The 23,269-nt window shown below is 42.9% G+C and overlaps 1 protein-coding gene across 1 annotated transcript; it reads right to left on the bottom strand.

Annotated features, from left to right (window-relative positions):
* Positions 1-1,163: 1,163 nt before the first annotated feature.
* On the bottom strand, positions 1,164-23,148 carry prss16 (serine protease 16). Its single transcript, XM_046293859.1, has 9 exons — positions 22,864-23,148; positions 22,527-22,717; positions 20,400-20,632; positions 16,914-17,049; positions 9,132-9,246; positions 6,023-6,230; positions 2,075-2,165; positions 1,739-1,941; positions 1,164-1,554 (listed from the first exon to the last, which is right to left on the bottom strand). The coding sequence occupies exons 1-9, from the start codon at positions 23,056-23,058 to the stop codon at positions 1,442-1,444; spliced, it is 1,485 nt and encodes a 494-aa protein (XP_046149815.1). The 5' UTR covers positions 23,059-23,148; the 3' UTR covers positions 1,164-1,441.
* Positions 23,149-23,269: the final 121 nt, after the last annotated feature.

The following is a 23,269-nucleotide window of genomic DNA, read 5'->3' on the forward strand; positions in this document are numbered from 1 at the left end:
AAACTTGATGTCAAGCCCTGGCCTTAGTTATCTTCGTTTTCTTTATTATTTTGGTTAGGTCAGGGTGTGACATGGGGGATTTATATGCTTTTTCTTGTCTAGGGGTTTTTGTATGTTTATGGGGCTGGGACCTTTCTAGGTAGTTTTGTACGTTTATGGGCTGTGACCAGTCTAGGTAAATTGTATGTCTATGGTTGCCTAGATTGGTTCTCAATTAGAGGCAGCTGTCTGTCGTTTTCTCTGATTGGGAACCATATTTAGGCAGCCATATTCTTTGGGTATTTTGTGGGTGGTTGTTTCTGGTCTTTGTGTTTATTGCACCAGGTAGGGCTGTTTCAGTTTTGCCACGTTTATTGTGTTGTAGTTTGTTCATGTTAAGTGTCTCTTATTAAAAGAACCATGAACTGCAACCACGCTGCGTTTTGGTCCGCCTCTCCTTCGCAGCAAGAAAGCCGTTACACTTTAAATATATATTTAGCCTTTTTATTTAGACTACTAGGTTTAAATAAACGAGAGATGTGCATGGCCATTAGTTGTATGGCTACTTCGGGAATATGAACCCACCACAGCCTGCAATGGTCATGAAAATAAAATATGAAAAGGATTGCTGTGTAATTATTTTAGATTCTAAAAATAAAACGTGTCCACGCACATTTTGTATATATGCGGTTGAGGCCCCAGATGTTTCAGAGTTCACACCCCACCACCTGTGTTGCTGTGGGTTGAATCCAGGGGACTGAGGGAGTAGTGTCCCTGCTGGGATATAGAAAGGGGATTGTGAAAAAACACTGTGTCGAGAGAAAGATTGGAGAGAGAATACAGCTGTGTTAGGATCATGTCCTGGAGAGGGATTTTGCAGTATTACTGAATCTCAAGCTCTTAAAGGACAAACTCTCCCCATATATTCTTGACCAGGGCAAATATGAACTGAAAGATATACTGTAGCACAGCCCCTCTGCTGTAGAGTCAATGTATTTCCAGAATGTTGTTTGTGTTTGACATGTCATCTTCTGGCCTTTTTGTAGGACATAATCATGGTTCTCCTACTGTCATAGTGCAAATAGTGAGAGCATCATTTATGCATGTTCCTGCCGATATTTCACAAGAGTAGACAGTCAGACATTGTGAAGTGCACAGACTGTCTGGAAAAAAAACTTCAGTAATATTGGGAAATACACTTTATTTTGAAAGAATTTACTGGAAGAGGATAGCGTAAATCAAATCTGATTAATCTCTTAAAAGTTGTATTTGTCATGTACAAGGAAACAACATTACATTGATATAATCAATAGTCCTTACATCCTTAAAGCACAGTCACTATTGTACAACTGTGGTCATTTCCTTTCTCCAAACAAACATAAATCCTTATCCTTCAGCCTGATTGGCAACCATGGCTTTCTATCACTTCTCATTCAGCCTGATTGGCCACTGTGGCTGTCTCTCACTTCTCCTTCAGCCACTTCTGTAGGAGCTGGAAGACGTGTTCCCGAGCCAGGGTCAGCTGGGGGAGATCTTCAGCTCTGGCAGGGTACATGTTGGCACAGTGTGCTGTTCCTGGATCAGAGTGAGTGATATATATATGATAGAGAGATTGCTGTTATACAGTGACATGACACAGCTGCTCTCTTGATATCGTCCTGTACAAAGCATTTGTCAGATATTGAAAGGACCTGAATGTAGTCACAAGACACCATAGACATCAGTTGAAGGATAGAACGGACCCATGTTGAGCCCTCACCCTTTATGAAGATGGCAGGGAGGTCATCTGAGCTGCTAGAGGTGATGCCCAGGGCGTGCCAGGGGTCGATGGAACCGTTGGGGAAAACAATTCTCGTGGCACGGATGTTGTAGCTGCCGTAGTTCTCATTGGTCTGGTCTATTCCAGCGTAGAGTGTCTTGGCGCTGATGTTGAAAATGTCCTGACACTGTTCCACATGGTACCTGCCAGAGATGGAAGGGATGGAAAGAGAAAGGAGAGGCACCCATTGATCCAGTTATTCCACAGAGAGACATTCCTTCACTAGTACACACACACCTGGAGGAGAATACTTGTCAGCATTAAATAAGTACTCACTGGAGGCCAAAGCCACCGAAGGGCTGGTTAGGAGAATCAGTGGTCTGGAAGTAACCAAACTCAGTGCAGGTCTGGTATGTCCACTGTCTCCCTGGATACACAGAGATACATACAGTGGGGCAAAAAGTATTGAGTCAGCCACCAATTGTGCAAGTTCTCCCACTTAAAAATATGAGTGAGGCCTGTAATTTTCATCATAGGTACACTTCAACTATGACAGACAAAATTAGAAGAAAAAAAAAATCCAGAAAATCACATTGTAGGATTTTTAATGAATTTATTTGCAAATTATGGTGGAAAATAAGTATTTGGTCACCTACAAACAAGCAAGATTTCTGGCTCTCACAGACCTGTAACTTCTTCAATAAGAGGCTCCTCTGTCCTCCACTCGTTACCTGTATTAATGGCACATGTTTGAATGTGTTATCAGTATAAAAGACACCTGTCCACAACCTTAAACAGTCACACTCCAAACTCCACTATGGCCAAGACCAAAGAGCTGTCCAAAGACACCAGAAACAAAATTGTAGACCTGCACCAGGCTGGGAAGACTGAATCTGCAATAGGTAAGCAGCTTGGTTTGAAGAAAGCAACTGTGGGAGCAATTATTAGGAAATGGAAGACATACAAGACCACTGATAATCTCCCTCGATCTGGGGCTCCACGCAAGATCTCAACCCGTGGGGTCAACATGATCACAAGAACGCTGAGCAAAAATCCCAGAACCACACGGGGGGACCTAGTGAATGACCTGCAGAGAGCTGGGACCAAAGTAACAAAGCCTACCATCAGTAACACACTACGCCGCCAGGGATTCAAATCCTGCAGTGCCAGACGTATCCCCCTGCTTAAGCCAGTACATGTCCAGGCCCGTCTGAAGTTTGCTAGAGAGCATTTGGATGATCCAGAAGAAGATTGGGAGAATGTCATATGGTCAGATGAAACCAAAATATAACCTTTTGGTAAAAACTCAACTCTTCGTGTTTGGAGGACAAAGAATGCTGAGTTGCATCCAAAGAACACCATACCTACTGTGAAGCATGGGGGTGGAAACATCATGCTTTGGGGCTGTTTTTCTGCAAAGGGACCAGGACGACTGATCCGTGTAAAGGAAAGAATGAATGGGGCCATGTATCGTGAGATTTTGAGTGAAAACCTCCTTCCATCAGCAAGGGCATTGAAGATGAAAGGTGGCTGGGTCTTTCAGCCTGACAACAGCCCCAAAACATCACTGCTCTAGAGGAGATTTGCATGGAGGAATGGGCCAAAATACCAGCAACAGTGTGTGAAAACCTTGTGAAGACTTACAGAAAATGTTTGACCTCTGTCATTGCCAACAAAGGGTATATAACAAAGTATTGAGATAAACTTTTGTTATTGACCAAATACTTATTTTCCACCATAATTTGCAAATAAATTCATTAAAAATCCTACGTGATTTTCTGGATTGTTTCTCGTTTTGTCTGTCATAGTTGAAGTGTACCTATGATTAAAATTACAGGCCTCTCATATTTTCAAGTGGGAGAACTTGCACAATTGGTGGCTGACTTAAAATACTTTTTTGCCCCACGGTACATACATATATACACTGCCTATGGAAAGTATTCAGACCCCTTGACTTTTTCCACGTTTTGTTAGGTTACAGACTTATTCTCAAATTGATCAAATTGTTATTTTTCCTCATCAATTCTCACACACACACACACACACACACACAGGCAAAGCAAAAACAGTTTAGACACTAATTTATTTGGAAATATTTCAATGTTAAACATGTAAATATTACATTTACACAAGTATTCAGATCCTTACTCAGTACTTTGTTGAAGCACCTTTGGCAACAATTACAGCTTCATGTATTCTTGGGTATGACGCTACAAGCTTGACACACCTGTATTTGGAGAGTTTCTCCCATTCTTCTCTGCAGATCCTCTCAATCTCTGTCAGGTTGGATGGGGAGCGTTACTGCACAGCTATTTTCAGGTCTCTCCAGAGATGTTCGATCGGGTTCAAGTCCGGGCTCTGGCTGGGAGATTCAGAGACTTGTCCTGAAGCCACTCCTATGTGGTCTTGGCTGTGTGCTTAGGGTCGTTGTCCAGTTGGAAGGAGAACCTGTTAGGAGTGACAATCGGGTTCTTGGTCACCTCCCTGACCAAGGCCCTTGTCCCCTGATTGCTCAGTTTGGCCGGGCAGCCAGCTCTAGGAAGACTCTTGGTGGTTCCAAACTTCTTCCATTTAAGAATGGAGGCCACTGTGTTATTGGGGACCTTCAATGCTACAGAAATGTTTTGGTACCCTTCCTCAGATCTGTGCCTCAACACAATCCTGTCTCGGGGGCTCTATGGACAATTCATTCGACCTCATGGCTTGGTTTTTGATTTGACATGCACTGTCAACTGTGGGACCTTATATAGACAGGTGTGTGCCTTTCCAAATCATGTCCAATCAATTTAATTTACCACAGGTGGACTCCAATCAAGTTGTAGAAACATGTCAAGGATGGTCAATGGAAACAGGATGCACCTGAGCTCAATTTCGAGTCTCATAGCAAAGGGTATGAATATTGAAAATAAGATATTTATGTTTTTTATTGAAAAAATGTCTAAAAACCTGTTTTCGCTTTGTCATTTTTGGGTATTGTGTGTACATTTCTGAGGACATTTTTTAATTTAATCAATTTTAGAATAGGCTGTAACGTAACAAAATGTGGAAAAAGTCAAGAGGTCTGAATATTTTCAGAAGGCACTGTACATATAGTAGGGTCCAATCAACACTGTCAGTTACAGTATATTTAGTTATATAATAATCATTTGTATGTATGTCTCTGGTGACTTCCTCTTGTCTGAATCACTAGAACAAATATGTGTCTCACTAGAACAAATGTTAACGTTTCAACTTCATTGCTTAAATTACATAGTAATACCACAAGACTTGAATGACAGGTTAAGTTGTCAAAAATAATTTGAGGGGAAAACTATTTACTGTTCAAATGCACTGTTTTGTGCCTTTGAGCAAAGACAAAGAAAGGGAAGAAAGAGGGAGCAAAGTTACCAGGAAGAGAGGGAGAGAGAAGGGAAAAGTGGGTGGTTTACAGAAGCTCCAGGCGGCTCTTTAAAAGCTCACTTCCTGTCCCAGTGATCCCCACTAAACCAATAAGCCCTCCCAGCCAAGGAAACTATCCCTGGGAACCACGGCCATAGCCAAAGGCCAGAGCACAACATGGAAACTGGTTGAACATTATTACTAACCGATGACAGGGCTCTAACCAACATTCTAGATCAGAGGATATAGAGAGACAACACTATCCACTGTAAAACTAAAAGGAATATATGTAAAATGCCTGTCTTAGCAAATGCACTCACGCACACGCAGACAAACAAACACACACATGTACGCACACAACCCCACCGTCAAGCAGTATAACAAGGAGGGATCTTTCTTTAATGCTGAATAACACTATTAAAAGTGTATAAAACACACTTTACACGCTGCAGAGGTAACAGGAGCCAAACCTGCTCTAGCTCCAGCCCATCACTTGTACTCTTCATTTTCTTCACAAAACATATAGCATGAGATAGTCCATTGAAATGGTGTGTACGGTGATCACCATTCAAATTTAGCAAAGCAAATAATTGTGCAAATAGCAATGTAAATAAAAGCATTATGGACAAGGATCCTCTGGACCAGTATTAAGTGACGGTCTCAGTGTTAACTGCTGATAAAGCAGGTTTGGCTTCTTCTGTCCCTTGGCATTGTACAGTTTTTTTTTTTTAGGACATTGACATACATCCCCAGAGAGATGCTCTACCCCTTCACCACTCCAACCCCTCTCCCACTATGGGATCCTTTGCCCCTCTCCTCCCGCACCTCCCCCGCAGTGTGGTCCTTTGCCCCTCTCCTCCCGCACCTCCCCCCGCAGTGCGGTCCTTTGCCCCTCTACCCCCTCACCTCCCCCACCGTGGGGTCCGCTATAGGATGTGTTCCTGAGGTCCTGAAGGTTAGCGTTGTAGGTGAGGTCTTTAACACAGGGCTTAAGAAGTTGGGTAATGGTTCTGAGGCGAACAAAAGCTGCGAAGCGGTAGTAGGGGTCTCCCAGAGAGGCATCGGACATCACACCACACACAGTCTTAATGGTGCAGTTCGTGTCCAACACATGCTGCAATGACACAACATCATGGTTACTCACTATAACTGTGGGTGGAAGTCTGTAGATTCTCATTGACTACCGCTGTCTATCTACAGTACCAGTTAAAAGTTTGGACACACCTACTCATTCCAGGTTTTTAAAATTTGTTACTATTTTCTACAATGTAGAACAATAGTGAAGACATCAAAGGCTGTCATCAAGGCAAAGGGTTTAACACTTTTTTGGTTACTACATGATTCCATATGTGTTATTTCGTAGTTTTGATGTCTTCAATATTATTCTACAATGTAGAAAATAGTACAAATTAAAGAAAAACCCTTGAATGAGTAGCTGTGTCCAAACCTTGGACTGGTACTGTACTTCACTGGTATCATACAGAGCTACACATTTCTACTAAGTATGCTAAGCAGCTAAAGTACACGTGAGATCTTTAGTTAGTTACATATTTACTACAACTGGGTTCGACACAGAGCTGAAAAATTAACCCCACCTGTGACCATCACAAGAAGACATGTCTATGTTTGGATCTCTGCTATATTAAGTTAATACATGGAAAAATAATAACCTTATAAACATTGTTTCATAAGATTACATAATTTCCTTCCTATTTTATGAGCCACAAATTGCTCAACTATGCAGGGGTATTAGATTATCGGGTTAGATTACACCCCCCCTATCTGCTTCACTCCCTATACAAATTCCTCAACGGTACCTGAACCCCCAGCCCCTATCCATCCCTCTGGGCGCTGGAGCCAACCAATCACTTTATTAGTGTGTTGTTCTGTGGAGTTCATACAAAACCACTCCTTTTAAAGCAGCTCTCTGCTCTGAGGCCAGGAAACTGGAGCCTGTCTGAATCCAAAGGCTCTTTTGTGCCCTTTTTCCACATTATTGGTAATTGGACTCACATCTCCACCGGCAACAAGCCACAGAGAGAATCGCCATGGTGACCACAAAAGACCCCTGGGAAAATGGTCAGATCTCTAAGCTCAGACCCCCCTCTCTGGCCTCCCTTCCTGAGGTAAAGACAGACACTACTTGGTTATGAGAGGGGTCACGGTTTCGGATAGGGGTGCATTAAAGCCCAGAGAACCGCCAGGAGAGCCTCTTTTCTGGGCCACAACCCTGGGCCTCTCGCTTTGGAAGAATTGCGGTTTTATTTCCTCCCTTGGGCTTCAGCTTTGAGCTACCTGTCCCTTCTTCCTCAACCCCATTTCCAGTGGTGTAAATTACAAAAGTTAAATTACTTGAAAGTATTCCTTAAATAGATTTTTAAAAATGTATCTGTACTTTACTATTTATATTTTGACTACTGTAACTTTACTACATTCCTAAAGATGTATTTTTTTATCTTTATTTTACTAGGTGAGTTAGTTAAGAACAAATTCTTATTTTTAATGACGGCCTAGGAACAGTGTGTTAACTGCCTTGTTCAGGGGCAGAATGACAGATTTTTACCTTGTCAGTTCGGGGATTTGATCTTGCAACCTTTCGGTTACTAGGGTAACCGATGTGAAAATGGCTAGCTAGTTAGCGGTGGTGTGCGCTAATAGTGTTTCAATCGGTGACGTCACTCGCTCTGAGACCTTGAAGTAGTTGTTCCCCTTGCTCTTCAAGGGCCGTGTCTTTTGTGGCGCAATGGGTAACGATGCTTTGAGAGTGGCTGTTGTTGATGTGTACAGAGGGTCCCTGGTTCGAGCCCAGGTAGGGGCGAGGAGAGGGATGGAAGCTATACACTAATCCAATGCTCTAACCACTAGGCTACCTGCCGCCCCGATGTATTTTCAGTGCTGGAAAAAGTACACAATTGTCATACTTAGAAAATAACTTAAGTTAAAGTGAAAATCACCCAGTAAAATACTACTTGAGTCTAAAAGTATTTGGTTTTAAATATACTTAAGTATCAAAGGTAAAACTGTAAATACTTTCAAATCCTTTATATTAAGCAAACCAGACAGCACCATTTTCTTGTGTTTTCAATTTATGGATCGCCAGAGGAACACTCCAACACTCAGACATAACTTACAAATGAAACATTTGCGTTTGTGAGTCTGCCAGATCATAGGCAGTGGGACTGACCAATGATCTTCTCTCGATAAGTGAGTGAATTGGACAATTTTTCTGTCCTGCTAAGTATGAAAAATGTAATACTTTTGGGTGTCAGGGAAAATGTATAAAATCTTTTTTTAAAGTGAAAAGCACATTTTCTTTAAGAATGTAGTGAAGTAAAAGTAGTCAAAAATATAAATAGTAAATTAAAGTACAGATACCCCCCAAAAACTACTTAAGTAGTACTTTAAAGTATTTTTTACTTAAGTACTTTACACCACTGTGTACTTTTTACTCCATACATTTTCACTGACACCCAAAAGTTCAATTTTGAATGAATAGCAGGACAGGAAAATGGTCTAATTCATACACTTATCAAGAGAACATCCCTGGTCACTCCTGCTGCCTCTGATCAGGTGGACTCACTAAGCACATGCTTCATTTTTAAACGATATCTTAGTGTTGGAGCGCGCCCCTGGCTATCCATAAATTTAAAACACAAGAAAACAAGGCTGTCTGGTTTGATTAATATAAGAAATGTTAAATGATTTATACTTTAACTTTTGATACTTAAGTATATTTTAGCAATTACATTTACTTTTAATACTTCAGTATATTTAAAAGTAAATACTTTTAGACTTTTACTCAATTTGTATTTTACTGGGTGACTATCAATTTTACTTGAGTCATGATCTATTAATGCATCTTTACTTTTACTAAAGTATGACAATTGGGTACTTTTTCCACCACTGCCCCTTTGAGCCCCAAACTACCCTAATCCTGACTCAAAATGGTTCCTCTCCTAGGTCAACCAGGCTCCTTATACCCTGAAATGACATACTGTCCACAAACCTCTCTTACCTCAAATTCTCTATTGTCATTGTTGTATTGGACTGTGTTCATAATGTTGTCTGCCAGGGCATCTAGGATGTATGCCCGGTCCTTCTCTGACTGGATCTGCAGTTTTGAACATAAACTGAGAGACAGAGAATGAAAGAGTGAGAGTGAGCGAGAGAGAGAGTGAGCTGTGTTATAGAGACCGAGGGCCACTGCTGATGACAGTATAGAGTATACACATTCATGGAACTAGTCCTCTGTATAAGTAAGCCTGGAACGCAAACAACCTCATCTTATACACTAGGTCACTATTGTTCTGTTTTTGACACTCACATTAGCTCACTCCTTTCTATCTAGTCATTTTTGTACAAGCGGAAAGGAGCCCCAAGGTACTCCTGACGCTTACAGTATATACATCAGTGGAGGCTCTTCAGAGAAGGAAGTGGAAGACCATCCTCCTCAGTGAATTTTTTAAATTTCACCTTTATTTAACCAGGTAGGCTAGTTGAGAACAAGTTCTCATTTGCAACTGTGACCTGGCCAAGATAAAGCAAAGCAGTTTGACACATACAACACAGAGTTACACATGGAATAAACAAACATACAATAATACAGTAGAAAAGTCTATATACAGCATGATCAATAACAACAAAAATAGTTTAAAAAAATAATATTTAAAAATGTATCCTTTTTTAGATAAAACTACGCTAAAAATATTCATGTCACCAAATAATTTATTAAAATACACTGTTTGCAATGAAGGGAAGTTCAGTAACTTCAACAGCACTGTCTGGGCTAGCACCATGGTGTAGCCGGAGGACAGCTAGCTACATTGACTTTAATACTAAACCTAGGAGGCGGGTAGGCCACACCCCCTTCCATAGACATACATGGTAATTATGACCACTTCCGGAGGACGTCCTCCAACCAATAAAAGCTTTTGCAGTATGAACTGACATGTTGTCAGACTGACAGAAGGAAATACTTGACCCAACCCGTCAGTTAGGTTTAAGATAACAGGTTAAAACAACGTAATAATTCTACACAGAAGCGTTCGAAAATAAATTCATTGGACTCTGCGCCTGAGTGAAAATGACGGCGTGAATGGAAGCAGTACAGAAGTTCGCCATCAAAGTGTAAAATGAACACAATCATATTGAATTTCAACGAACTGCTCAGCAAACACATAGCATACACTGTTTTACTGTAATTTTAATCATTTAAACGTTTTTCTAATTCTCAAAAGCCAATTTATTAATTGATTTTCCGAACACTGGTTAACTTTTCAATGCTGACCCTGTAGAATCAGCCACGGCGCTGGTGCAATGAGTGTGTTTATTTTTGAACGTTCCGCATGGATTTATTATGTTGTTTTAGTCTGTATTTTTTCGAACTAGCCTGTCAGCTTAATATAACCAGGATATTACACGGATCCCTCACACCCATAACCATGGGATAATGAAGTCGTTCGTCATGGTGACAGTGATTGGGTTGAAGGGCGCTGCCTAGGGGTTATAGTGTGGCGTAGGGCTGGCACAATTACCGTGTAACCGACGTTTATGGATGAAGACCAGCATGAAAATAAAATAACCACCATAACATTTTTATTTAAAATATGAACACGGGACAGCTGGGCATTAGTGTGGTTAAGTCCGTTTCTGCTGTAACATGGACTCTTAACAATGTGCGTAAACTTTGTTGCTCCTTTCTGAAACAAGCAAGGCGTTGCAGCAAATGAGTCTTCGGTTGCATAAGTCACACCCCCCTACTCCGATTTCAGAGCACTCTCGCCTGAGTGTGCAGAGCGCAGAATAACTGATGAATTTGCGAACGCTCAACACCGGTTATATATTGCCGGTGCCAGTAAACGTCAGCAAAAAAGTGTAATTCAATTGTTGCCACCATCACAGTTAGTCACAAACGCTCGGGATAACATGAAAACAGCCTAACCAGCTCTGCTAGAGCGAGTAAAAAGGTGTTCACTCATTTGTGCCTGGAAGTAGCCAGCCAGTTAGCTTGGGTGCTTGACTGACGTTGTGAGGTAAGAGCGCTCGGATCAACCCTACTCCTCAATCAGAGCGTCCAGTGAGTGCTCTGAACATTCAGAGAGCGAAACGCTCTGAATTTACAAACGGACAATCTGACAGCGCTCTGAATTTACAAACGGACAATCTGACAACGCTCTGAATTTACAAACGGACAATCTGACAACGCTCTGAATTTACAAACGGACAATCTGACAGCGCTCTGAATTTACAAACGGACAATCTGACAACGCTCTGAATTTACAAACGGACAATCTGACAGCACTCTGAATTTACAAACGGACAATCTGACAACGCTCTGAATTTACAAACGGACAATCTGACAGCACTCTGAATTTACAAACGGACAATCTGACAGCACTCTGAATTTACAAACGGATAATCTGACAGCGCTCTGAATTTACAAACGTTCAGAGCGCACTCTGAGCGCCTTCTGGCACTCCAGATTGAATTCACAAACATACCCAGAAATAGAATGAATAGAACGGGCTTGGAACCTCTAACCCTGGCAATTTGACTGGTAAACTCATCATTACACTCAATGGCTGCCTGGTATTGTGATGTAATAATTTCTTTGGCAATGTAGAATGTTCATTCAAATTATGTTAACCAATGTGGCCCATGCAATGGAATGTCATTTTTGTAATGCCAGTTAAATTGAATCAACAAATCATGGCACATATTGATGAGTACACTTCCTGCTTTTACTTCCCCCAATGGCTGCCAGTCCACCCATTCTGCCATCATTGACTTGAATGGGGACGACCGTTCTATTCATTCTATTTAAGGACTCAGGAGCAGAGGAGGTCATGTGTTTTTGGTTGCTATTGTAACATTGGGCTAGCAAATTACCATCATCCAAAAGCCCTAGAGGGTTGTTGTTTGTGTTGTCATTAGTCACCGCCCACAACAGGCCCAGTCCCACCCACTAGTTGAGGTCACATGTTGACTTTGGAAGTGACCCGTGACAGAGCGACCTCAGGACAGAACTGTGACACGGTCTCTCAGAGGTATCTTGTGGTTAGAAAATAGGACAGACGGAGACATGGACTACATGTACATGTGTTTTTGTGTGCGAGCACTTGTACAGTGTGGTCAGGCGGCTGCCCAGACAAATGCATGGTCTGTGTGTGTCAGTCTGACATCAGTAGCAGTTACCAGACTAATAAAGCAGTCTCAGCCCACCGTTCACCATATAAAATGACCATACAGTCACTATGACAACCTGGAACAAGCACACAGAGAGCATGCAGTAATAAGAGACTGCCCCTAAAGCCAAAGACCAATGTGACCAAGGCATGCAGACATGCCACACAAACACTTGACTAAAACCCTTTCACTTTCAAGTCTACAAACACACCAATAAATGATACGATGACGGTTAAGAGGTTACCGGCTAGGGAGAGGTTAACAGGGAGAGGGAGAGGTTAACAGGGAGAGGTTAACAGGGAGAGGTTAACAGGGAGAGGGAGAGGTTAACAGGGAGAGGGAGAGGTTAACAGGGAGAGGGAGAGGTTAACAGGGAGAGGTTAACAGGGAGAGGTTAACAGGGAGAGGGAACAGGGAGAGGGAGAGGTTAACAGGGAGAGGGAGGGGTTAACAGGGAGAGGTTAACAGGGAGAGGGAGGGGTTAACAGGGAGAGTAAGAGGTTAACAGGGAGAGGTTAAGGGAGAGGTTAACAGGGAGAGGGAGAGGTTAACAGGGAGAGGTTAACAGGGAGAGGGAGAGGTTAACAGGGAGAGGGAGAGGTTAACAGGGAGAGGGAGAGGTTAACAGGGAGAGGGAGAGGGAGAGAGTGGTAGAGGATATTATAGTTTAGATGATTAATTATGTATACATTTACATTATTGATTAGAACCATTTATTCTAATACTATTATGTTATGATTTGAAAAGTATGAGTTTTTGGTTGAGCTGTTCCTGAAAATGTAAGCAGAATGAATTAATTGTCTGTGCCTCCTGGGAAGTTTAAGGAGGAGGGATAAGATAGTTTTTCAAACAGATAAGAATGTTTTGGTTGGATTCCATTAGTGGAGAGAAGTATATATTTTAGACAGGTTGGAATGTAGTTTATGAGGGGAGTAAAACTTCTCTAGGACTGAATACTACCTATTGTAAGGATGGGAGAGGGTGTGAAACTGATGACGTCATTTTATGTTCCCTTTCTTTAAAATGTAATGTTCTTTGTATTTTGGGTCAGTACTCATCAAGAATAAATGCTGAACTTGTTTTTAAGACGGGTCTCTTGCTAATTCATGCAAATGATAAACTTACAACTTATCATGAATTAGAAATGAGTGCGAATTGAATTGGTTTTGGCAATAAAACATAAAGGAATTTAGAATTCCTCTATCAGAGAGGTTAACAGGGAGAGGGAGAGGTTAACAGGGAGAGGGAGAGGTTACCGGCTAGGGAGAGATTAACAGGGAGAGGTTAACGGGGAGAGGGAGAGGTTACCAGCTAGGGAGAGGTTAACAGGGAGAGGGAGAGGTTAACAGGGAGAGGGAAAGGTTAAGAGGGAGAGGGAAAGGTTAAGAAGGAGAGGGAAAGGTTAACAGGGAGAGGGAAAGGTTAAGAGGGAGAGGGAAAGGTTAAGAGGGAGAGGGAAAGGTTAACAGGGAGAGGTTAACAGGGAGAGGTTAACAGGGAGAGGTTAACAGGGGAGAGGTTAACAGGGGAGAGGGAAAGGTTAACAGGGGGGAAGGGAAAGGTTAACAGGGAGAGGGAAAGGTTAAGAGGGAAAGGTTAAGAGGGAAAGATAAGAGGGACTGAATGAAGAGATGGAGAGTGATTCCTTTGTCCGCCTGGAGCACCAATGCCTTTCAGAGAGACTATTGCCATGTCTAGACTTGACAGTTCTTGCAGCTTTAGTATTCTGATCGAATTTCGAACCAGTCATGCATCTACACCTACATTTAAATGCCCACAGTGTGCCTGAATACCATTTTCCTGCATTATATGCCTGTATGCATTCTACAAAACGGTAGAATAGGCAAAATAGCATTGCTTGCTGGCTTGCTACAGTATTTAGCAGCTACAGTATTTAGCTACTGCTGATGGCCTCTATAGCAAGCTGGCAAGCAATGCTAAAGGGATTGCATACGGGTGAGCATAACTATAGACCCCAAATGTAAAAAAATAAATAAATAAAAAACTCAGCAAAAAAAGAAACCCCTTTTTCAGGACCCGGTCTTTCAAAGATAATTCGTAAAAATCCAAATAACTTCAGATCTTCATTGTAAAGGGTTTAAACACCATTTCCCATGCTTGTTCAATGAACCATAAACAATTAATGAACATGCACCTGTGGAACGGTGCTTACAGACGGTAGGCAATTAAGGACACAGTTATGAAAACTTAGGACACTAAAGAGGCCTTTCTACTGACTCTGAAAAACACCAAAAGAAAGATGCCTAGGGTCCCTGCACATCTGCGTGAACGTGCCTTAGGCATGCTGCAAGGAGGCATGAGGACTGCAGATGTGGCCAGGGCAATAAATTGCAATGTCCGTACTGTGCGACGCCTAAGACCGCGCTATAGGGAGACAGGACGGACAGCTGATCGTTCTCACAGTGGCAGACCACGTGTAACAACACCTGCACAGTACATCACACCTGCGGGACAGATACAGGATGGCAGCAACAACAACTGCCCGAGTTACACCAGGAACGCACAATCCCTCCATCAGTGCTCAGACTGTCCGCAATAGGCTGAGAGAGGCTGGACTGAGGGCTTGTAGGCTTGTTGTAGTTAGGCAGGTCCTCACCAGACACCACCGGCAACAACGTCCCCTATGGGCACAAACCCACCGCCGCTGGACCAGACAGGACTGGCAAAAAGTGCTCTTCACTGATGAGTCAATGTTTTGTCTCACCAGGGGTGATGATCGGATTCTAGTTTATCGTTGAAGGAATGAACGTTACACCGAAGCCTGTACTCTGGAATGGTCTGGGCCGGTGTGTCACAGCATCATCAGACTGAGCTTGTTGTCATTGCAGGCAATCTCAATGCTGTGCGTTACAGGGAAGACATCCTCCTCCCTTATGTGGTACCCTTCTTGCAGGCTCATCCTGACATGACCCTCCAGCATGACAATGCCACCAGCCGTACTGCTCGTTCTGTGCGTGATTTCCTGCAAGACAGGAATGTCAGTGTTCTGCCATGGCCAGCGAAGCTCACGGATCTCAATCCCATTGAACACGTCTGGGACCTGTTGGATTGGAGGGTGAGGGCTAGGGCCATTCCCCTCAGAAATGTCCTGGAACGTGCAGGTGCCTTGGTGGAAGAGTGGGGTAACACCTCACAGCAAGAACTGGCAAATCTGGTGCAGTACATGAGTAGGAGATGCACTGCAGTACATAATGCAGCTGGTGGCCACACCAGATACTGACTGTTACTTTTGATTTTGACCCCCCCTTTGTTCAGGGACACATTATTCAATTTATGTTAATCACATGTCTGTGGAACTTGTTCAGTTTATGTCTGTTGTTGAATGTTGTTATGTTCATACAAATATTTAACATGTTAAGTTTGCTGAAAATAAACGCAGTTGACAGTGAGAGGACATTTCTTTTTTTGCTGAGTTTATTAGCTAGCTGGTTAGAATTTGAGTCCAGTACATATACTAGGAATGTATTTCCTCCAACGACTTGCCTTGTTAAACAAAGGTTAAATAAACATATGTAAAGAAAAGGTGCCTCTAGGTCCCAAAACACAAGCTTTCTGGAGACTTGTGGGGGAAGTGCTGATGATGTTGCCCACGCGCGTTCCTGTTGACTGATTGCGTCCAGACTGAGAAATCCGCACACAATGCATCCCTGACCACCTCCTGAAGTGGTCAGCCAGATTTGAACACAATCAGACCACAAAGCGACTTTTGTGCGTCTAGACCAGTCTTTTCAATGCGATCTTCGTATTCTGATAGTAGAAGTCGCAAAGTGTGAAGTGTGGACATTACCATAGAGACAGGATCGGATGCCTTGGCATTCCAACAGATTCCAGTGCGTGCCCGACGTTCTGATATCTCAAGCTGCCAGTGCAGACATTGAAGGCCAAGAGAGATGAGCTGCAACCAGACCAATCTCACACCAACACCGTCAACACACACACTTAGGACAGTTAGGAGAGGAGCTGGAGTGACAGGATCATTTCCTGCCACTTGACCCCAATTTATAACACACCTGTTTGTCCTCAGCCACACCACACACCTGTTCTGTGGTATTTGTCATTCTCTACTATGTAGTGATTCTTCTTACTGTAACTATTTTCTACTATTCCAGTAGATGAGAATAACTATTTGAGAGAGTGTATATGCTTGTGGTGTAACGACCCTCCTACTCTGTCTGCCGAATTCTTTCTCTGTAACGACCCTCCTACTCTTGTCTGCTGAATTCTTTCTCTTTGCTCTTGTTTTCCTTAATATGATGTTGGTGGGCGGAGCCGGGAGGGTCGTCAGCGAAATGGGACACACCTGGGCCCGGGTGTGTCCCGGGGATAAATACACCTTTTACCCATTCATTAAGGTGACTCTCTCACTGAGACACTGTTTGAGTTTGGTTGTGGCCAGTTTGTTTGTTTTGGCACATCTATGCATGCAACCACTCACTTACACACCATTGTTTATTGTATAGAGGTTACTTCAGTTATTAAATATGTTTTTAAATATATCTCCACGTTGTCTCCCTTTTTGTGACGGGCTTTGATCCGGTTCGTGACAGTGGGCTATATTGTGAGAGGTGGGAAAAGAGGAGAGGTGTAGTACTTGAAATCTTTGGTGATGTTTTCGAAGTTGTTGGGGTCTTTGATGCGCTCCTGCAGGGTGTCAAAAGCCTTCTTTACCAGCAGGGGGCACTCTGGGTTCTCAGCTGCCAGGGCCCGCCACACCACCTCCAGGTACTCTGGGCAAAATGCGGAGAGAGACAACACACAGTTCAAACACAAGTCACTCTGAACCAACACTATTTAAACAGAGCAAATCATATTTTGAGACAATATAAAGACGTGGTGACTGTTCCAACAGAGCCAGTAAGTTACGTCATAATATATAATGAGTGGATTGTATTTATAGAACCCTTTCTGCCTCCAGTCTCTAAGTACCTCCCAAAGTCATACTTAAACAGTGCGTAGGAGTACTGTTCAAATAACATGAACCTTATTTAGAATATCGTACAGTGTTAAGAGTTAGAGTTTTCAAACATATTGTTGAACTTTCTGCGTCCCAGTATGGACAGGCCAGCTCCATGTGTGGTTACCACAATAATAACCATATTATTTCAATGTTTATGACTTTCTAAAATGATGATCTTTACAGTGGAAAAAGTGAGCCTTGTTCAGACGAACAAGAGAAAGCACTTATGGTTAAAAACACTCACTAAACCACAATGGCCTGCTCATTGTTGGGAAATAGAAACTTGCTTGGACTGGGAGAAATATGCCGGTATCTGACATCAGTGCAGTATTCCCAACTGAGCTTCTGTGCTTGTGTGTGTTGGTTGATCTCTAAATGTTCCCAGTCTCATCAAAAGAGGTCAGTGTGTGTTGTTATAGTTGTCCATATTCCAAGACACTGTTGCCTTGGTGACACCCTTGTCAAATCAAATCAACGTTTATTTATCACGTGAACCGAATACAACAGGTGTGTAGACCTTACAGTGAAATGCTTACTTACAGGCTCTAACTAACAGTGTAAAAAAAGGTATTAGGTGAACAATAGGTAAGTAAAGAAATAAAAACAACAGTAAAAAAAGACAGTGAAAAATAACAGTATCGGGGCTATATACAGTATCGGGGCTATAACAGTAGCGGGGCTATATACAGTAGCGAGGCTATATACAGTAGCGGGGCTATATACAGGCACCGGTTAGTCGGGCTGATTGAGGTAGTATGTACATGTAGATATGGTTAAAGTGACTATGCATATATGATAAACAGAGAGTAGCAGAAGCGTAAAAGAGGGGTTGGTGGGTGGTGGGTGGCGGGACACAATGCAGATAGCCCGGTTAGCCATTTGATTACCTGTTGAGGAGTCTTATGGCTTGGGGGTAAAACTGTTGAGAAGCATTTTTGTCCTAGACTTGGCACTCCGGTACCGCTTGCCATGCGGTAGTAGAGAGAATAGTCTATGACTGGGGTCTTTGACAATTTTTAGGGCCTTCCTCTAACACCGCCTGGTGTAGAGGTCCTGGATGGCAGGCAGCTTAACCCCAGTGATGTACTGGGCCGTATGCACTACCCTCTGTAGTGCCTTGCGGTCGGAGGCCAAGTAATTGCCGTTCCAGGCAGTGATGCAACCAGTCAGGATGCTCTTGATGGTGCAGTTGCAGAACATTTTGAGGATCTGAGGACCCATGCCAAATCTTTTTAGTTTCTTGAGGGGGAATAGGCTTTGTTGTGCCCTATTCATGACTGTCTTGGTGTGTTTGGACCATTCTAGTTGCTGGTGATGTGGACACCAAAGAACTTGAAGCTCTCAACCTTCTCCACTACAGCCCTGTCGATGAGAATGGGGGAGTGCTCGGTCCTCCTTTTCCTGTAGTCCACAATCATCTCCTTAGTCTTGGTTACATTGAGGGATAGGTCGTTATTCTGGCACCACACGGCCAGGTCTCTGACCTCCTCCCTATAGGCTGTCCCGTCGTTTTCTGTGATCAGGCCTGTCACTGTTGTGTCGTCTGCAAACTTAATGATGGTCTTGGAGTCGTGCCTGGCCATGCAGTTGTGGGTGAACAAGGAGTACAGGAGGGGACTGAGCATGCACCACTTAGGGGCTCCAGTGTTGAGGATCAGTGTGGCAGATGTGTTTCTACCTACCCTCATCACCTGGGGGCGGCCCGTCCGGAAGTCCAGGATCCAGTTGCAGAGTGAGGTGTTTTAGTCCCAGGATCCTTAGCTTATTGATGAGCTTTGAGGCTACTATGGTGTTGAACGATGAGCTGTAGCCATGAATGTTGGCCTATTTAAAGGTCTTACTCACGTCGGCTACGGAGAGTGTGATCACACAGTCTCATGCATGCCTCAGTGTTGCTTGCCTCAAAGAGAGCATATAAATTATTTAGCTCATTTATTTTATTATTTCGCCGCTGTGCTTCCCTTTGTAGTCTGTAATAGTTTGCAAGCCCTGCCACATAAGACGAGCGTCGGAGCCGGTGTAGTACGATTCAATCTTAGCCCTGTTTTGATGCTTTGCCTGTTTGATATAGCAGGATTTTTAATAAGCTTCCGTGTTAGAGTCCCGCACCTTGAAAGCGGCAGCTCTACCCTTTAGCTCAGTGCAAATGTTGCCTGTAATCCATGGCTTCTGGTTGGGGTATGTACGTACAGTCACTGTGGAGACGACGTCCTCGATGCACTTATTGATAAAGCCAGTGACTGATGTGGTGTCCTCCTCAATGTCATCGAAAGAATCCCAGAACATGTTCCAGTCTGTGATAGCAAAACAGTCCTGTAGTTTAGCATCTGCTTCACCTGACCACTTTTTTATAGACCAAGTCACTGGTGCTTCCTGTTTTAATTTTAGCTTGTAAGCAGGAATCAGGAGGATATAATTGTGGTCGGATTTACCAAATGGAGGGCGAGGGAGAGCTCTTCCTCAAGAAATCAGTGAGACAATAGAAGAGAGAAAAGAAGAGAAAGACAACAACCTAAAGAGGACCCTTCACTCTTCCCCATCCACCACTATTCCTCTATCTGCCCTCCAGGGTATAACACTGACCATGATCCTCAACTCTAATATACATAGTGACCAGTGGAGGCTGCTGAGGGGGAGGACGGATCATAATAATGGCTGGAATAGAGTCAATGGAATGCTATCAAACATATGGTTTCCATTGCCTCCATTCTAGCCATTACTATGAGCCGTCCTCCCCCCTCAGCAGCCTCCACTGATAGTGACAGGCTCATAGTCAGTGCATGACTATTTCCAGTTCATTATTCCATCAAATGGATCTGGCTGGGGACTATATTCAGCAAGGTGAAACATTCAGAACATTGGGGTCTTCTGAAGTCCAGGCCAATCCAGGCTCAATCTTTTGTTATGCCTCTGCTGATTATTGAGTGATTTGCTTAAGTTTATTTCAGACAAATGTTAAAATGATTGAGACACCCTCCTCCAGGTATTCTGTAACACCCTGAAACTCCTGCAGGCAGAGTGACACTGGTCATGTAGAGGAAGAGATGGGGACTTGGACAAGCCTGAGAGAAAATTGACAGATCACTGAGAGAAAGGAGGATTACTGTGTGTTATTATTACCTGAGAAGTTTACCGTGGCGTGGAGAGGTGCGCTGCTTGCCACAGCAGCTTGAATCAGGTGGGGGTACTTGAGTCGGGACCAGGCTGCCAGCGCACCTGGGTATGACCCGCCGAATGCCACCCACTTGCTGTTGGTCAAGCCCCGTTGTTTAGCGATGACAGTGCGGAAGTGAGCCAGGTCGGCCAGAGCTTGTTGACTGCTGAGGAACCGCAGGTTCTCTGTGCTCAGGTCACTGTGAGGGACAAGAAAGAAAAGGGGCTAATCAAGTCAGGAGGAAAACAGTTTGAGAGCCTCACTCAACACCTGGTTGACTATTTCTATACTCTGTATGAACGACACGTCAATCAATCCCACTAGATTCTTTGAACTAGCAAGATACAAATAATAACAGATATCCATCAGTTAAATGAGATTCATATTGAGAGAGCACAGGACACTGCTGGACAGGGGTGCTCACCTTTCAATTGAACTCCCCTAGAGGTTATTTGATGAAGAACAGCCACCGTAATATAGTGATACAAGCGCATTTAAAATTACAAGAAATATCTAAACATACATAAAACCATCCCATATACAGCACCAGTCAAAAGTTTGGCCACACCTGCTAATTCAAAGGTTTTTCTTTATTTTACTATTTTCTACATTGTAGAATAATATTGAAGACATCAAAACTATGAAATAACACGTATGGGGTCATGTAGTCACCAAAACAATGTTAAACAAATCTAAATATATTTTATATTTGAGATAATTCAAAGTAGCCACACTTTGCCTTGACGACAGCTTTGCACACTCTTGGCATTCTCTCAACCAGCTTCATGAGGTATTCACCTGGAATGCATTTCAATTAACAGGTGTGCCTTCTTAAAAGTTAATTTGTGGAATTTCTTTCCTTCTTAATGCATTTGAGCCAATCAGTTGTGTTGTGACAAGGTAGGGCTGGTATACAGAAGATAGCCCTATTTGATAAAAGACCAAGTCCATATTATGGCAAGAACAACTCAAATAAGCAAAGAGAAACAACAGTCCATCATTACTTTAAGACATGAAGGTCAGTCAATACGGAACATTTCAAGAACTTCTTCAAGTGCAGTCACACTTGTGCTAGCTCTCATGAGCTGGCTCTCCTGATGAAACTGGTTCTCATGAGGACCGCCACAGGAAAGGAAGACCCAGAGTTCCCTCTGCTACAGAGTATACGTTCATTAGAGTTAACAGCCTCAGAAATTGCAGCCCAAATAAATGCTTCACAGAGTTCAAGTAACAGACACATCTAAACATCAACTGTTCCGAGGAGACTGTGTGAATCAGGCCTTCATGGTAAAAAAAAATCACTACTAAACGACACCAATAATAAGAAGAGACTTGCTTGGGCCAAGAAACATGAGCAATGGACATTAGACTGGTGGAAATCTGTCCTTCGGTCTGATGAGTCCAAATGTGAGATTTTTGGTTCCAACAGCTGTTTCTTTGTGAGACGCAGAGTAGGTGAACGGATTATCTCCGCAAGTGTGGTTCCCACCGTGAAGCATGGAGGAGGTATGATAGTGTGGGGTGCTTTGCTGGTGACACAGAGTGATTTATTTAGAATTCAAGGCACACCTAACCAGCATGGCTACCACAGCATTCTGCAGCAATACGCCATCCCATCAGTTTTTTTCCTCATCAATCTACAGGACAATGACCCAACACACCTACAGGCTGTGTAAGGGCTATTTGACAAAGAAGGAGAGTGATGGAGTGCTGCATCAGATAGCCTGGCCTCCATAATCACCCGACCTCAACCCAATTGGTTTGGGATGAGTTGGGCCACAGAGTGAAAGAAAAGCAGATAAGCATATGTGGGAACTGTTGGAAAAGCATTCCAGCTGAAGCTGGTTGAGAGAATGCCAATAGTGTGCAAAGCTGTCATCAAGGCAAAGTGTGGCTACTTTGAAGAATCTAAAATATATTTTGATTGGTTTAACACTTGTTTGGTTACTACATGATTCCATGTGTGTTATTTCATAGTTTTGATGTCTTAACTATTCTATTTTACAATGTGGAAAATAGTAAAAATAAAGAAAAACACTTGAATGAGTAGGTGTCCAAACTTTTGACTGATACTGTATATTTAAAAAACTTACACTGTGGGACGACTGTCGCCGTAGAAACGATGTTCTACCATAAGGCAGAGGGCGCCGAGCTTCTTGGCATAAGTAAGCCAGGCCGACCCAGGGTCCATGGCCATCCATCCGGCGTTGATTGGACCTTCTCCGCCGATCATCAAAAACACCGGTCCTCCAGCTCTGTAGTGCGTCTCAGTTACAAGGAATTTCTGGAAATGTAATTAACGGTATGTTGTGTTATGCATGAACTAACAGACTTGATTACGCCTAGACAGTAGACAGAACAACTAACAGGTAACTGATATCTCCATATACTGCAGTGCGAATACGACTATAATAAAATGACAGAACTTACTTGATTCCACACTCGACTGTCTGCACCGTTGAAGTGGTCCAGTTTTTGCGTAATCCATTGCTCCTGAAAGACAGGTTTGCCTTTTCCCTTCTGAACATCATTAGAAGATGTATCTATTTCTATGAATTTTCTGTTACCGTAACAAGGGACACACAGACATGCTAAAGTAAAAACTATGAGCGCTTGAAAAACCATGTTGACGGGCTGGGAAAAACTAACAAGGAAAGATCATAGAAACTTGAAAGTACTCTTTTGGAAATAGAAAGACACGTGATATTTGTTTACGTGATCATGTGAATGTTTTTTTCTTATTTGTGTACGTGCCAACTTTGAATATACTAAGTGCTGCCATCTATCGTCGTGGGGTTAAGAGTAGGGATTGGTGCAATATTATTCCCGCATAGCA

Source organism: Oncorhynchus gorbuscha, linkage group LG13, assembly GCF_021184085.1.
Source record: "Oncorhynchus gorbuscha isolate QuinsamMale2020 ecotype Even-year linkage group LG13, OgorEven_v1.0, whole genome shotgun sequence".
NCBI classification, from domain to species: Eukaryota; Metazoa; Chordata; class Actinopteri; order Salmoniformes; family Salmonidae; genus Oncorhynchus; species Oncorhynchus gorbuscha.

What these genes read in the sequence shown, in the direction of transcription:
- prss16 (XM_046293859.1), bottom strand. Translation starts at nt 23,058, where the DNA reads ATGGTTTTTCAAGCGCTCATAGTTTTTACTTTAGCATGTCTGTGTGTC. An exon ending in AACATCACCAAAGATTTCAA is followed by an intron (nt 9,247 to 16,913) that starts GTACTACACCTC and finishes TCTGTCTCTCAG; the next exon opens with TTTATGTTCAAAACTGCAGA. An exon ending in ATGACAATAGAGAATTTGAG is followed by an intron (nt 6,231 to 9,131) that starts GTAAGAGAGGTT and finishes GTGTCATTGCAG; the next exon opens with CATGTGTTGGACACGAACTG.